General features: G+C 38.6%; 1 protein-coding gene across 1 annotated transcript in view; it reads left to right on the forward strand.

Moving 5' to 3' along the window:
• Positions 1 to 14,728, forward strand: part of LOC127570336 (band 4.1-like protein 4B) — a 222,690-nt gene that overhangs the window by 108,155 nt on the left and 99,807 nt on the right. Inside the window, exons 7-12 of the mRNA XM_052015785.1 lie at positions 4,904 to 5,024; positions 9,611 to 9,698; positions 9,815 to 9,903; positions 10,007 to 10,076; positions 13,457 to 13,626; positions 13,708 to 13,817. Of these exons, the coding sequence (XP_051871745.1) occupies positions 4,904 to 5,024; positions 9,611 to 9,698; positions 9,815 to 9,903; positions 10,007 to 10,076; positions 13,457 to 13,626; positions 13,708 to 13,817 (648 nt within the window). The remainder of the gene's footprint in view (positions 1 to 4,903; positions 5,025 to 9,610; positions 9,699 to 9,814; positions 9,904 to 10,006; positions 10,077 to 13,456; positions 13,627 to 13,707; positions 13,818 to 14,728) is intronic.

Genomic DNA, 14,728 nt, shown 5'->3' on the forward strand with positions numbered 1-14,728 from the left:
CTTACGGTCCTAACTCAATGACCTACTTTAACATTGTTCATAATTACTGTAAAGCTTATCGAACTATAGTCACAGTTTCTAAAAGGTTCCTCCACAGACACTTCAATCACATGCCTATCCTCATTCCCTAGTAGGACTCTCTACACACTGCTTCAGAAAACCCTTCTGATTCCATTTTATGAATTCCTCCCCATTGAAGCCCCTTACACTAAGGCAATTCCAGTCAATATTGGGAAAGTTAAAATCCCCTATTTAAACTCTATTACTATTACCCCCACTGACTATTGGGAACTTGATAGGAACAACTGTATAAATAGTGTAGCTACAAGAGCAGGTCAGTGGCTGCGTATTCTTTAGTGAGTGACTCGTCATTTATAAGATGAACTTCAACTTGTCATGGATTTTTCAATAGCACCTCCCAGACCCCTTGATTGTTCTAACCTGGATGGTAACAGCTAAATGAGAGCACCACTGTCTTTAAATTCTTCTACAAGTTGCACACCATTCTGATTCGGAAGTGTCAGCAATCCATTATTGTTGCTGGGTCAAAACTGTACCAAATAGTGCTGTGGGAATACCTTATCAGATGATTTGCAGCAGTTCAAGAAGGTAGATCATCATTTATTTCCCAAGGCATATTAGGGTTAGGTAATAAACATTGGCCTTGGCAGTGACATCTATAGCTTGAGAGTGCATGTATTACAAAATAATGACAAAATCTAACAAAACAAAAAGGAAAATAACTGTCTTGACCTTTAACAAAGCTTTCTATACTGAACTTATTGGGGCTCACCTCTGACCAGAAGCTGAACTGTACTAGCCAAATCGCCACTGATCACAAGAGTGTAGCTGGGCTACTGTTGATCATCCTCTGATGAGTATTTTGCTTCCTAACCACATAAAGTAAAATAAGGAGTGACCGCTGGAATACTGGTCACAACTCTGGATGGATGTAGCCACAATAATGTGCACAAGGTTAAATACCATCCAGCAAATCCTATCTCTGTACTCGGTATGCACCCATCTACCTTTAGTGAGCTATCATGGCTTGGATTTGAGATTAACGTATTAAGTTTTTTTCTGGTTAACATAATGGTAAAAATCACTGGGGACCTAACTATATTATTGGATTTGATTTTCAAAAAAAATGAATATGCTAAAGGGAAATATACCTAGAAAGCTATTGTTAAGCAGCCAAAAAAGGATAATGAGGAGAGTTTCCCCCCTATCAATGTGTTTGAATGTGTTTTCTCTTCATGTTACAGTTGCTGTTTTTCCTCAGGCAAATACAGTAATCTTTGTGTGTAATTATTGAGAGTCCCAGTCAATGTGCCTAACTCTGATCCAGCCTCAGTGATTGGCTTTCCTCTTGCTCCTTTTTTCATACAGCTAAATTAGTCATAACTGAAAATCCAGTTTGTTTCCTGTTCATTATAGCCTGGTTCTTTGGCATTCACCAGCAGATGCTTGTGTGTGGCTGGATGAAGGTCCATCATAAAGCACTTTTAAACAACTTCACCATCTTGACCACCAGAGTACAATTCTGCAGGTGTTTGTATGACATTGTTTTTATGGATGATTCATTAATGCATTTTTTAATATTAGTATTGTGTGCCAGGTAAAATGTTTTCCATTGCTGCTTGTTGAATTTCAAGCTGGTGTTACTGCTAGAAATACAAAACTTGCTAAATGTGCTCTTTTTCTTCCCTTTGTAATCCTGCAACAATGTCTAAATATTAAAGCCTTTGAATTATGCCAGCCATTTTTTTTCTCAACAGCCAGCAGTGTTGGCAGTATATTTTGTTTAAATCTTTCATGATTATATTTAGAATATACTGTTGAGGACAAATCTTCAGCCATATGCGCATGATGAAGAAGACACCCTTATTTAAAAAAAACTGTCCACCTACTAGTTTAATTGACTTTCCATTAGGGACTCAACTGAGAATTTAAGGTCAGTGTTTCTGAAGCCCTATTATTCTTTAAGCCAATTGGTGCCTCCTTGGAAGGTAGGGAGAAACACTGAAAATATTCCATTTCTGTTGCTGCCAGTTGGCAGTTGACATTTTAAAAAAAAATGTTACTACAACTTGCCAGCCCAAACCTAGGTATTGTCCAAATTCTTTTCTAGGATAGCACAAGCTGCTTTATCCAAACAGTTGTGAATAGAGCTGAAAAACTCTGAAATTGTCACTGAATCTCTCTTCCTGACCAAGAGCATTCATTCTTGAGGCAACTGAAAGTGGTGAGACTGAGACTAAAAACAGTATTTTGTAAGTGTTCAGCAGGTCAGGCACTTTCAACTGATGTGAAGCAAATTAATTGATGTTTTGGGTTAATGAGTCTTCATCAGTGGTAAGGCTGAGGATGCTTCCCTGAGGGATCCATGGTAATTCGCTCTAAGGAGCACAATATATTCCCTAGTGACAGGTGTGACTTTGGTTACTGAGCAATTTTTATGTACTCCACCTTTCACAATTTGGTGGACTTTTGTATGCTCAGTTATATAGTGGCTTGATGTCATAGGTGAATCCTTCAGCACTGGAGCTCAAAGTTTCAGAACTTGCGCGGCTGCTTACGCAAATGACTCATGAAGAGCATTAAATTGTCTGTGCATTATTGCCTATGAAGCCAAAATCCTTTGGATGAACCAGAGCATGATTGCGCACAGAAATTTTTTGGCTGAATTTGCTCACAAGCATGTCAGCCTCGAATTTTGAATTAGGATGCTGTATTCTGCCATGGTAAAAGAGAGAGATCATTAAACATATTTGCCTGATCCTCCTTGACCCACCCTGCTACCTGGAATAGCTGTCTATGCTCAGCCCGACTGCTTGCAACTTCCTGGGCCGGATGTGGAAAGCCAATGTTGATGGCCCTCCATATCCTGGAATCTGACAGAGAGGTCCATTTGGTGAGTGGACATCAGGTGCTGAGGTGTGGAGACCTCATTCCTGAATTGCCCAAGCAATCTTTGACAGAAGGTAAAGCTGGGGCAGAGCTCTGGCTTCTGACTAAGTGAATTCAAGATTTTTTTTAATGTTTCCGATGTTTGCTTTTTATTCCATTGGAGAGTGTCCCAGTTGAAATTATTAGGGGTTCTGATACGACACCAGTCCAACCTGTAGTGATGGGATGTTGTGACAGATGTGGTGGCATGGTCTCTCAATAAGTCCCAGACTTGCAGAGGTTCTTCATAAATCCAGCATCTAATTCTGTGGAAGTAGCCAGAGCCAAGAAGATTTTGGCTTTTTATCCAATATTTGCCTAATTTTGGAAGCACCTTGGTCCACTTTGTGAATGCAAGTTGTCGACTGAACTTGGATTACACAAGATAAGATAAGATATCTTTATTAGTCACATGTACATCGAAACACACAGTGAAATACATCTTTTGCATAGTGATCTGGGGGCAGGCCGCAAGTGTCGCCACGTTTCTGGCACCAACATAGCATGCCCACAACTTCCTAACCTGTACGTCTTTGGAATGTGGGAGGAAACTGGAGCACCCGGAGGAAACCCACACAGACACGGGGAGAACGTACAAACTCCTTACAGACAGTGGCCAGATTTGAACCCGGGTTGCTGGCGCTGTAAAGTGTTACGGATTACAACAGAATACATTGCTATTGCTGATGGTACAGAAAAAATACCCATGTCATTATGTCTATTAATGGAAATGATCTGGAGACTACATGGTCTTTTCTCCAGAAATACAACTCATAAAATCTTCAACTAATCTTCAGAATGTGCATCTATTGTTAGCCTGGACAAACATTTTGCTAAAATATCATTACCAAAAAAATCACAGGGATGTTTTGAGAGCAATATATTGTAATGCCTGTGGAACTAAAATGGAAAAAAAAGTTTATTTCCTTTCTCCCAGTGAAACTATGTTTTTTGAGATTATAGAAATTTAGCAACTGATTGTTTTGGCTCTAGCTTTGGATTGGGCTATATTTTTTTTTAAACAAATGTTGCTGGCCTTTCTCTTCCTGTGGTTTCTTGCTTAGAAGTCATCCATGAAGAAATGAGAATAAGAGAAACAAAATCAAAAGGGTAAAGTCATATTACCATATTTCCAAGAAATTGTTCCATTGTCCAACTAAATGTGAGCAATTCTGTTAGCAGTTCCAGAGATAGAAGCTCAAAGTGACACTACTTTTGACATTCCTTATCAATTGAGCAATACATGGAATAAAACTGGTCAGTAATTAACTTTGATCTGTATCTTTTTTAAATTATGAGTTGGAAAAAGATTTCCCTGAAAGACTACTTGCTGCATTGAAGGCATCAATGCAGTATTTAGATTGGAACAACAGGGTTAATTTCAAATGTTACAGTAACCTTGCTGTATAACTACAAAGGCTGATGTGCATTATTATGTCTTTCCATTCATCAACTTGAGAAGATGAAAATCAAAAACAAACTGCAGATGTTGGAATTCTAAAATAAAAACTGAAAATGCTGGAAATACTCAGCAAGTCAGGCCATTTCAGGTTGAAGACCCTTCATCAGAACTGAGGAGAGGAACTCCTATACTCTTTTGTGTCTATTCTCACTCTCTAACTGTTCCCATTCACTCATTGACTTGATAACCTTGTTTATAGCTTATCCTCATCGTCACCCCAGTTTTACCCCCAGAGACATTCCCCCCCCTTTCCAGCCCACTGCAGCTTAATGAGCTTTTCTCTCCTTTCCAGTTCTGACGAAGGGTCTTTGACCTGAAACATTAACTCTGTTTCTCTCCCCACAGATGCAGCCTGACCTGCTGAATATTTCAAGCATTTTCTATTTTTATTTCATCATCAATTTGAGGAGTTTGTTACATTCTGTGACAAAAAAAAATGTATCGATGTAACTTTTCCAATTATTAACAGATAAAATCTTTATTTTTCTTTAGCGGAGCTTGGGGACTGTGAGCCTCTTGAACATTCTTCAGAGCTGGTGTCGGAATTCAGGTTTAATCCCAATCAGACAGAGGATATGGAAATAGACATTTTTACACAGTGGAAGGATTGCAGGTAAATGCTCACAAAAATATTCTTAAGAAATGTCTTCAGAGCACCCTTCAAAACACCTATTTTTTGCAAGTCTCACAATATTTTATAGATAATAAAGCAAGACTTGTTAACAATATTGGAATATGACAATTTCTTGTTCTTGATTTTTTTAAACAAGTCACCTTGCAAGTCTAAGTAGCTACTGAAATTCCATAGATATGACATTCACAGTATTTCCTTCTAGAGTAGTTTTATTTTTGAAATAGGAGTCAATGGTAACTTCCTGTCTACAAATACACTTGTTTTTGATTGAAAGAAAAAAACTTTGCCTGCTTAGAGAATGTTCCAGAAATCTTTAGAGGGAATTGGGTCAAATGTAGGCAAATTGGACTAATTCTGATAGATATCTTGGGTGGAATGGATGAGTAGGGCTGGTTTCCATGCTGTATAACTCTATGACTCTAGATCTTATTGAAATCCTATATCAACAAAATGCAGCAGCCAATTTGGGTGCAACAAGGTCCCACGAATGTGGTGATAAGCAGATAATCTGTTTCAGTTCTGCTATTTAAGGGATAAACATTGGTTAGTAAACCAGGGAGACATTGAATCTTTTTAATTTATCTGAGAGGAAAGATGGGCTTTGGTTTAATATCTTGTGAAAGATAATGCTCTTATTATTTGCTGTCAACTTCATTCATTGTGGGAAAAGGTCACTGTATGCTGATTGTTAGATAAATATAGGTCGTGTGCATTGAGGGAATGCAGTTGGAGAAATGAGGACGGTAGAGTGCTTATGCTTGCATATTTTAAGAATGTTTTGTATAAGAACAAATAACAGATTCAGAGAATAAACAGGACCCAGGGAAACTTGTCAGCTAATGGAAAGAATAGGATGAAGGAGCAAATACAGGGAATTTTTCGAGGAAGTTAGATATATTGTAAACATATGGGAGTATAATGTAATATAAATTATTTGGAATTGAATGTATTAACCTCTTCAAAAGGGCTTAGAAAAATAATTTTCAATAAAATCCAGAGTCATAGTTATACAGTATAGAAACCAGCCCGACTCATGCATTCCTCCCAAGATGTCTAACGGAGTTAGTCCAATTTGCCCACATTTGGCCCATATCCCTCTAAGCCCTTTCTATCCATGTACCCGTCCAAATGCCTTTTAAACGTTGCAATTGTACCCACTTCTACAGCTTCCTCTGGCAGCTCATTTCCATATACCACTACCCTCTGTGAAAAAGTTGGGCCTCCGATCCCTCTTAAATCTTTCCCCTCTCACTTTATATCAAAATTCTCTAGTTTTAGACTCCCCTACCTTGGGGAAAAAGACTATGGTTATCCTCCTTTTCTAGCACCCCCCCCCATCCTCATGATTTTATATACCTCTTTAAGGTCACCCCTCAGCTTCCTATGTTTCAGGGAAAAAGGTCCTGGCCTATCGAGCATCTCCTTATAACTCAAGGCCCCTAGTCCTGGTAACATTTCTGTACCTTTTCAAGCTTGATCCTTCCTTTTGCTAGCCAATCAAAACTCTGCACAATACTCAGTGTGGTCTCACCAATGACTTGTACAGTTGCAACATGATGTCCTGGTACCTTTATTCAATGCCCTGATGATGAAGGTAAGCATGCCAAGTACCACCTTCACCACTCTGTCTACCTGTGTCGCTACTTTCAGCAAACTACCTGTACCTCTAGATCTCTTTGTTCTACAAGACTCTCTAGGGCCCTACTATTTACTGTGCAAGCCCTCCCCTGGTTTACCATACCAAAATGCAAGATCTCACATTTCTCTGAGTTATATTCCACCAGCCATTCCTTGGTCCACTTCCCCAGATCATTTGGATCCTGGTGTAATCTTAGATAAATGTTTTCACTGTCCACCACACCACCAATTTTGGTGTCATCTGCAAACTTACCAACCACATTAAGAACATTGTCATCCAAATCATTAATATAGATGACAGACAACAGTGGACCCAGCTCTGATCCCTGCAGCACACCACAGGTCACAGGCCTCCAATCTCAATAACACCCCTCCACTACCACCCTCTGTCTCCTTCCATCAAGCCAATCAAATAAGAAAAGACATTATTCTCAAAAGTGTTCAATGATTGAAGGTAAAAATACTAGAAAACTTGCAAACGAAAATGGCCTTACTGAAAATATGCTCATGGAGTAGGCTAGAAATTTGAAGATGATGGATAAAATGAGAGCAACTGTTTCCATTATTTTCTATGCTACTACGGTTCCACCAAAGTAAAAACCATAAGAGTATTTGAAGGCAAAGGGAGGATTGAAAAATCTGGTGTTCAGAGAGGCCTGGGTGTCTTTGCACAAATCGTTAAAAGTTAATATGCAGGAACAGCCAGCAATTTGGAAGGATAGCAGTGTTGTTAGCCTTTGTTGGAAGAAGATTTAAGTAGAGGAGTAAAGAGGTCTTGCTACAATTATAGGGCCCAGGTGTGTATGCATTGGAAGATTGTGTACAGATCTGGTCTCCCAACCTGAGGAAGGATATTTTGTGATAAGGAGATTGCAAACATGGTTAACCAGATTGATTCCTGGAATGGTGGAGTGATCTTACGTAGAGATTAAGCCCACTCTGCCTGTACCCAGTAGAGTTTAGAAGAATGAGAAATAAACTCATTGAAACATACAAAATTCTTGTGAAGCTTGACAGGTTGATGCAGGGATGATGTTTCCCTAACCATGGTATTCCAGAACTAAGGGCCACTGTGTTAAAACAAGGGTTTCAGACTGAGATGGGAAGTGATGTCTACATCCTGTGAATTCTTGTGGCTCAGTCTCTTTGCATATTTATGATGATGATAAATAGATTTTGGAGTATTCAAGGAATTGACAGATATTGAGTTATTACCGGAAAATAGCACTGAGGTAAATGATCAGTCATAACCTTGTAGAATGGATATAAAACATCTTCTAATGTTTGACTGCATTACAGGTGGAAGGGCCAAATGGTCTATTTGTGTTTCTCTGTTCTTATGACTGTTAGGGTAAATGATTAGAGAAACACCATATCAAGAATGTAAGGTTTAACAAAGGATACAGTTTAGATGGAATTGGGTCATGAAGCATAACAAATAATCTAGAATATTGCAGTTCTTTAATATTGTATCAAGTGATTCTGGAAAAGAAAAGAAACGTTTGGCCTTTGGTTCAACCAGACACGTACTTAATCTACTGGATTAAGAAAGATTACAAGGAATTGTAATATAGCCCAGCAGTTCCATATGCTGTCTCTCCTGTCAGTCCTGCGTGACTCTTCAAAGTAATCTCTTCAATTTAAGTTTGTAATCTTTCTCGTAAAGACAAAGTGCATAAAAAATTCTTGCTGCATTTGATGGAAATATCCTTTTTTGACTCTGCAGAATGTTGATTTCTAATATTAACTAGATTTTGCAAGATATGCTGAAGTTGTCACTTAAAATAGTTCCTCACACTGCACTAATTAATTTGAAAATTACCTCATTAATTAGCAATGATTACATTGCTAATTAGACAAGGTGACTTCCAAATGTACCAAACCTTTGCTCACCTCTATTTAGTACATTGAGTACTCCAGTTTTGTTCACCCATCATCCCTGTGTTTGTTGACCTCTGGTGGCTTTTGGTTAAGCTTTGACTTTCAAACTCCCATTCTCATTTTCAAAACTGTTCATGATCTCATCTTTCTCGATCTCTATAATCTCCTCCACCCCAGCAAATTCATAGGGTACAATTGTGTGCAGTGGTTAAATTATCATCTAGAGACTCAAGTGCACCATGGGAACCGTCAATCACATACCTTTTTGAAATTAACTGGCATTACTATTGCCACAATCCCACCATCAATATCATGAGGGTCACCATCAATCAGAAGCTCAATTGAACTGGACACAAAAATACTTCAATTTCAAGAGCAGTTCAGAGGCTGGGCACCTTGTAGCGAGTGTTTTCACCTCTTGACGCCAAAACACCATCTACCAGGCACAAGAACCCACTTGCCTGGATGAGTGCAATTTCAACAACAGTCTTGAAAAGCTTGATACCAAGATGTAAAACCACTTCATCTATTTCTATTGGCTGTGTTATGGATATAGTGACCACCTCATGAATCAAACTATATTAAAATTGTTGTGGTCCTACCCGTCTCAAAAAAATTCAAGTCATTCCTTTACATGGCTCTCGTCATGAAGGTCATCAGAGTGTGAGGCAGTTTGGAATGCAGGCTTCACCGTAGTTATCAGTGATAGTAGTAAGATACTTCTATAAATGAGCCAATAACAAAATAAATGTGCAAGGTTAAGTCCCAAACCTGAAGTACGAACATATGGTCAGCTGATAGGAAATTCAGCTGAAATATTCTCAGTTTTAAATCTGTATTGAAGCCCCCACTGATTGCCTCTCCATCTACTGAAATATATAGAAGGGTAATAAATTTTGTTTAACACTTTATGTAGAAACTTATGAAGAATTTCTAAGATTAAGGGAAAAACAGTACTTAAAACTTTTTAGTTATGGTGTAGAATAATAATGGAATAGAAGCTGATGTTAGACATAATTCCTGGTTTTATTTTCTTGTTATGGTAGGGGGAAAAGTCCAGCACAGGCAGAATTATGCTATTTGAACAAAGCCAAATGGCTAGAAATGTATGGAGTCGACATGCACATAGTCAAGGTAAGGTAATGGAAGCCTTTGTTTAAAGAAAATTTATTCACGCATGTGTACGTATGCATGTGTACGTATACATGTGTTTAATGCATAACTGTTCTGTAATGTTCTATCTCGACTAGGGAAGAGATGGCTATGAATATTCTCTTGGATTAACACCAACAGGCATATTGGTCTTCGAAGGATCAAACAAAATAGGCCTGTTTTTTTGGTAAAGCAATTTGAATTCTACATCATATTTTCCTGTTTGTAATCAACTTTCTTGGGAAGCTGCTTCAGTTCCCCTGTAAGCACATTTTCTTTCTGTTGTGCAGGCCCAAAATTACTCAGTTGGATTTCAGAAAGAACAAACTAACTCTTGTTGTTGTGGAGGATGATGAACAGGTGAGCAACAAGTTTAAGATGCATGCAGGGAATCTATATGGGGCAGTGCATTAGAACACAGCCGTGTCACTTCCTGCACCTGATTTGATTTAATCCAGTCCATATTGACTCTTTCCCGATTTTGTTCAGCTGTCTTAGTGGATAGATTAAGTTCTAATTTATCCTTCTACTGGCTACCATACAGAATAATTTGCTTTGTTATTTTTAAATGGATCTCAATAGATGGAATCTTCAAAAGTTGGCATTGGTTACAGACTTTGTTCTGCAGAGATTCCTTTTCAGTTCAGAGGTGCCATTTAATCACTTAAATAGTCTCAGAGACCAACTGGCATTGATTTGCTGCCTTTTATCTATTTTTTCAAATAGCATAATCAGAGATATAACAATCACATCCCATTGTGATTTGGATTAGATACGCATATTTCCTGTGTGTGTATTCCTTCCTTCCTTCTTGGGGGTTGATTGAATTACAGAATGGTTACAGCTCAAAAAGAGGCCATTTGGCCCATCAAATCCATGCCAGCACAATGCAAAAGCAATCCAGGTAGTCTCAGTCCCCCACTCTCTGCACGTAACCCTGCTACTTCCCTTTGAGGTGCTTATCCAGGACCCAGTTGATTTACGTCACTGCTGCTCCTGGTATTGCACTCTGGATCCTAACCATACAATGTATAAAGAAATATTTCCTCAAGTAGTTTTTTGGTTCTTTTGCAATTACTTTCTTTCTATGTCCTCTTCATCAAAGATATCAGTTTCTCTGCATCTACTCTTTCTACATGATTCTAAATATATCACTGAGATCCCTTCGTGATGTCTACTTCTCCAGTCTATCAACTAAATCCCTAATCCTGTGGTTCAGTGGTGCAGCTAGTAGAACTGCTGTCTTGCAGCTCCAGTGCCTGGGTTCAATCCTGCCCCTATCTCTGCAAACTTTGCATGTTCTTCCTGTGGTGGCGTGGTTTTCCGCTTGGGTGCTCTCATTTCCTCCCACAACTCAAAGGCTTGTGGGTTGGTAGGTTAATTTACCACCATAAAGTTTCCCCTAATGTCAGTGATTAATAAAATTTTGTGGGGGGTGGGGGTGGTGATAGGAGTGTATGCAAAATTAGTTTGGGGAATGGGATTGTTCTGCAAATAAACACTGACTTGGTGGGCTGAATGGCTTCTATCATTAAAAAAAATACAGAAATATCCATTGATTTATTTTGGTAAATGCCTTTTGCATTCCTTGCAAAGACTTTACATCTATGCTGGACACTGTATACCATTTTTGTGGTCACTTTCAACAAGCAATGTATGTATACTCTGGATCTCTCTTTTCTTTTATGTTTTATATTGTGCCCACAAGTTAATATTGTCTCTTCTCATTCCTCCTACCAAAATGCAATACTTCATATTTGCCAGCATTAAATTTCATCTGCCACCAAACTACCCATTTACCAAACTATCTGTATTTCTTTGATGTCACTGTCCTCCTCACTTTTCACTGTGCCTCCAAGATTTGTGTCATCTGCAGATTCGAAAATTGCCCCTGCATAACCAATTCCAAATTATTAGTTCTGAGACCTGGGGAACTGTCCTTTAGTCTGGAAAACAACCTTTTGTTCCTACTCTGTTTCCTGATACTTAGTCAATTTTCTGTATACACTGCCACAGGCCCTTTTTATCTGTGACCTTTAATCCTGATTTCAAGACTATTTTGTGGCAGCCTATCAAAAGCCTTTTGAAAGTCTGTATATGTCATATTAACACCTTTTTCCTGATTAAGCCTTGATTAAAAACTTCTATCAATTTCAATAGACACGGATTTAGACAGAGTTAATTTCCCTTTAACAAATCTATACAGGCTTTCTCAATTCAAGTGACTACTATTCTGTCCCTGATTATTCTTTCCAGAGCATCCACCAATACTCACATTAAACTGTCAGACTCTATCTATAGTTACTAAGTTAATCCCTATGAACCTGTTTTGAACTTGGGTGTAAAATTTACAATTTTCCTGTCCTCTGGTACCATTCCTGAAGACTTTGTTTGGTAGGTTATGACCAGGACCTGCAGAACTCCCCAATAAATCTCTCTGCAACCTTGGATGCATCCCATGTGATTTAAGTGCAGATATAATTTTCATTACTTCCTCATCAATCTTTCGCCCATTCTGAATTTCAATTGCATATTCCTTTGCTGAGACTGTAGTAGCATATTCTACCTTAATGAATACCCTCAGTTACAGACATCAGAAAGAGACTATTTAACTCTTTGAGCCTCTTTTGCTGTTCAGTGAGATCATAGTTGAACTGTGGTGCAAATATATACTACTTGAAATTGACCTTGAACTTAATACCTTTATCATCATCGGTTGGCCATTTCCAGAAGAATGTGCCAAATTTTCATCATCCCAAAAACTCCTGAAATACTTGTCTTGTAATTTTTAAACCATGCGCCCAAGTCCTGATTCCCCAATTGGTGGAAATATATTTGACCAACACATTGAAAGTTTTGATTGAATCATCCCTTAGTCTTCTAAATTCCAGAGAATGTAACCGACATTTAGGTAATCATTCATAATTTAATATTTAGAGGCTAGGTGGTAATATAATGAGAGGCGCAGAGGTGATGTTTCCCCTAGATGGGGTGTCTGGAACCGGGGGTCACAATGTCAAAGAAAAGTGTTGCTGCCTCACAGCTCCAGTGACCTGGTTTTGATCCTGACCACCATTGTATTCCTGTATGGAGTTTTCACAGTCTCCCTGTGATCAAGTGGTTTCCCCCTAGTTGCTCCAGTTTCCTCCCACCCAAAGACATTCTGGTTGCCAGGTTAACGAGCTACTGTAAGTTACCCACAGTGTGGATGAGTGATAGAACCAGAGTGGAGTTAATGGCCATGTCAGTGTAAATAGATTACAGGGAAGTGAGTGTAGGAGTGGATTGATGGGATTGCTGTGTGTGCTGGCATAGACACAATGGGCTGAATAGCTGCTTCCTATCTTGTAGGGAAATATGGTAAATCTACACTGTGCTCGCTCCAAAGCCAATATATACTTCCTCTGGCAAATGTCCATAATTGCTCACCATACCATAAGTGTGGTCTGACCAAGGCTTTACATAGATGTAATATGACTTCTATCCCAATGTACTCCATTTCTGTAGCTCTGAAGGCCAGCATTTCATGACATTTTACTGATCTATGTACATGATAGCCCAAGTCTCTTTGGATTTCCACTGCTTTGTCATTGAGAAAGTAGTCTGTTTTATCATCATCAGATCCAAAATGGATGAATACACATTTGCCTTCATTGAAGCACCAGTTTTTATTTAAAGGGCTGTTTTCCATTAAAAATGTATTTCTAATGCTGTTCTTTATTTTTTCACCTTAATCAAAGGGTAGAGAACAGGAGCATACTTTTGTTTTCCGGTTAGATAATTCCAAAGCATGTAAACATTTATGGAGATGTGCTGTGGAGAATCATGCATTTTTCCGACTACGAGCACCTACCCAAACTAAAGAGGGACGATCAGACTTACTGCGTTTAGGATCTCGCTTTCGCTTCAGGTATCAGCTTACAGTTTTGTTTTGTTTGTATCTATCTGTTTTAATATATTTTATGTAACACTGAACTAATATTTATTCCAGTGGTCGGACTGAATATGAAGCAACGCATAAAAGTAGACTCCGACGGACAAGTACGTTTGAAAGACGGCCAAGCAAACGATATCCCTCAAGAAGACACTCTGCAATTAAAGGTACTAACTGAGCTTTCAGCTATTTTAAGCAAGACCCATTAATTGTATACTCACTGTAGGTCATGTACAGAATGGATATATATGCACATCACAGGTGCTGTATGGATAAAAGAATATCAAATTGTACTTGCTGGAATGTTGGCTAGCTTGCAAGCACACACTGCTATCTCCTTGAGCAAGCAGCCTGGAATGGGCTCGTCAGGCAGAAAACAGTAATTGACTGATTCGGAAAAAAGCCAGCGTGGATTTGTTAAAGACAAGTAGTGTTTAACTAATTTAATAAAATATCTTGATGAAGTAATAGAGAGGCTCACATGAATGTAAGAAATAGAAGTGAGTGTAGGCCATTTAGTTCATCATGCCTAATCTTTTCCCTTGGTGCGATTTACCTGCAATAACTCCACATCGCTTGATTCCCTTAATATCTAAAAATCTTTCAATCTCTGTCTTGCATGTACTCAGCCCTTACAGCCACCTTGGAGGTAGAATTCCAAAGATTCACCACTCCCTGGGTGAAGAAAATTTTTTCTCATCTCCATCCTGAATGGCTAGCCCTTATTTTGATACTGTGACTTCCTGCCCCCACCACCGCCCCCCGCCCACCCCAGTTCTGAATACTTAAGCCATTGGGAACATTAACTCCATTAACTCTGCATCTATCCTCCCAAGAGTTTTATACTTTTGAATAACATCGCTTCTTATTCTTTTATACTCAGGTGATTATAAACCCAGTCCCCTTAATCTCACCTCGTATAGCAAATCTGTGTAATCAATGGCTCAATGAAGGAAATACAGTTGATGTTTACGTATGGACTTCCAAAAGTCTTTTGAAAGAGTGCCATGTAACAATTTGCCATCAAAAATGAACTCCACTAAATATATTAATATATAAATAAATAAATTAGGGCAGC

Source organism: Pristis pectinata, chromosome 5 (assembly GCF_009764475.1).
Source record: "Pristis pectinata isolate sPriPec2 chromosome 5, sPriPec2.1.pri, whole genome shotgun sequence".
Classification (NCBI taxonomy): Eukaryota; Metazoa; Chordata; class Chondrichthyes; order Rhinopristiformes; family Pristidae; genus Pristis; species Pristis pectinata.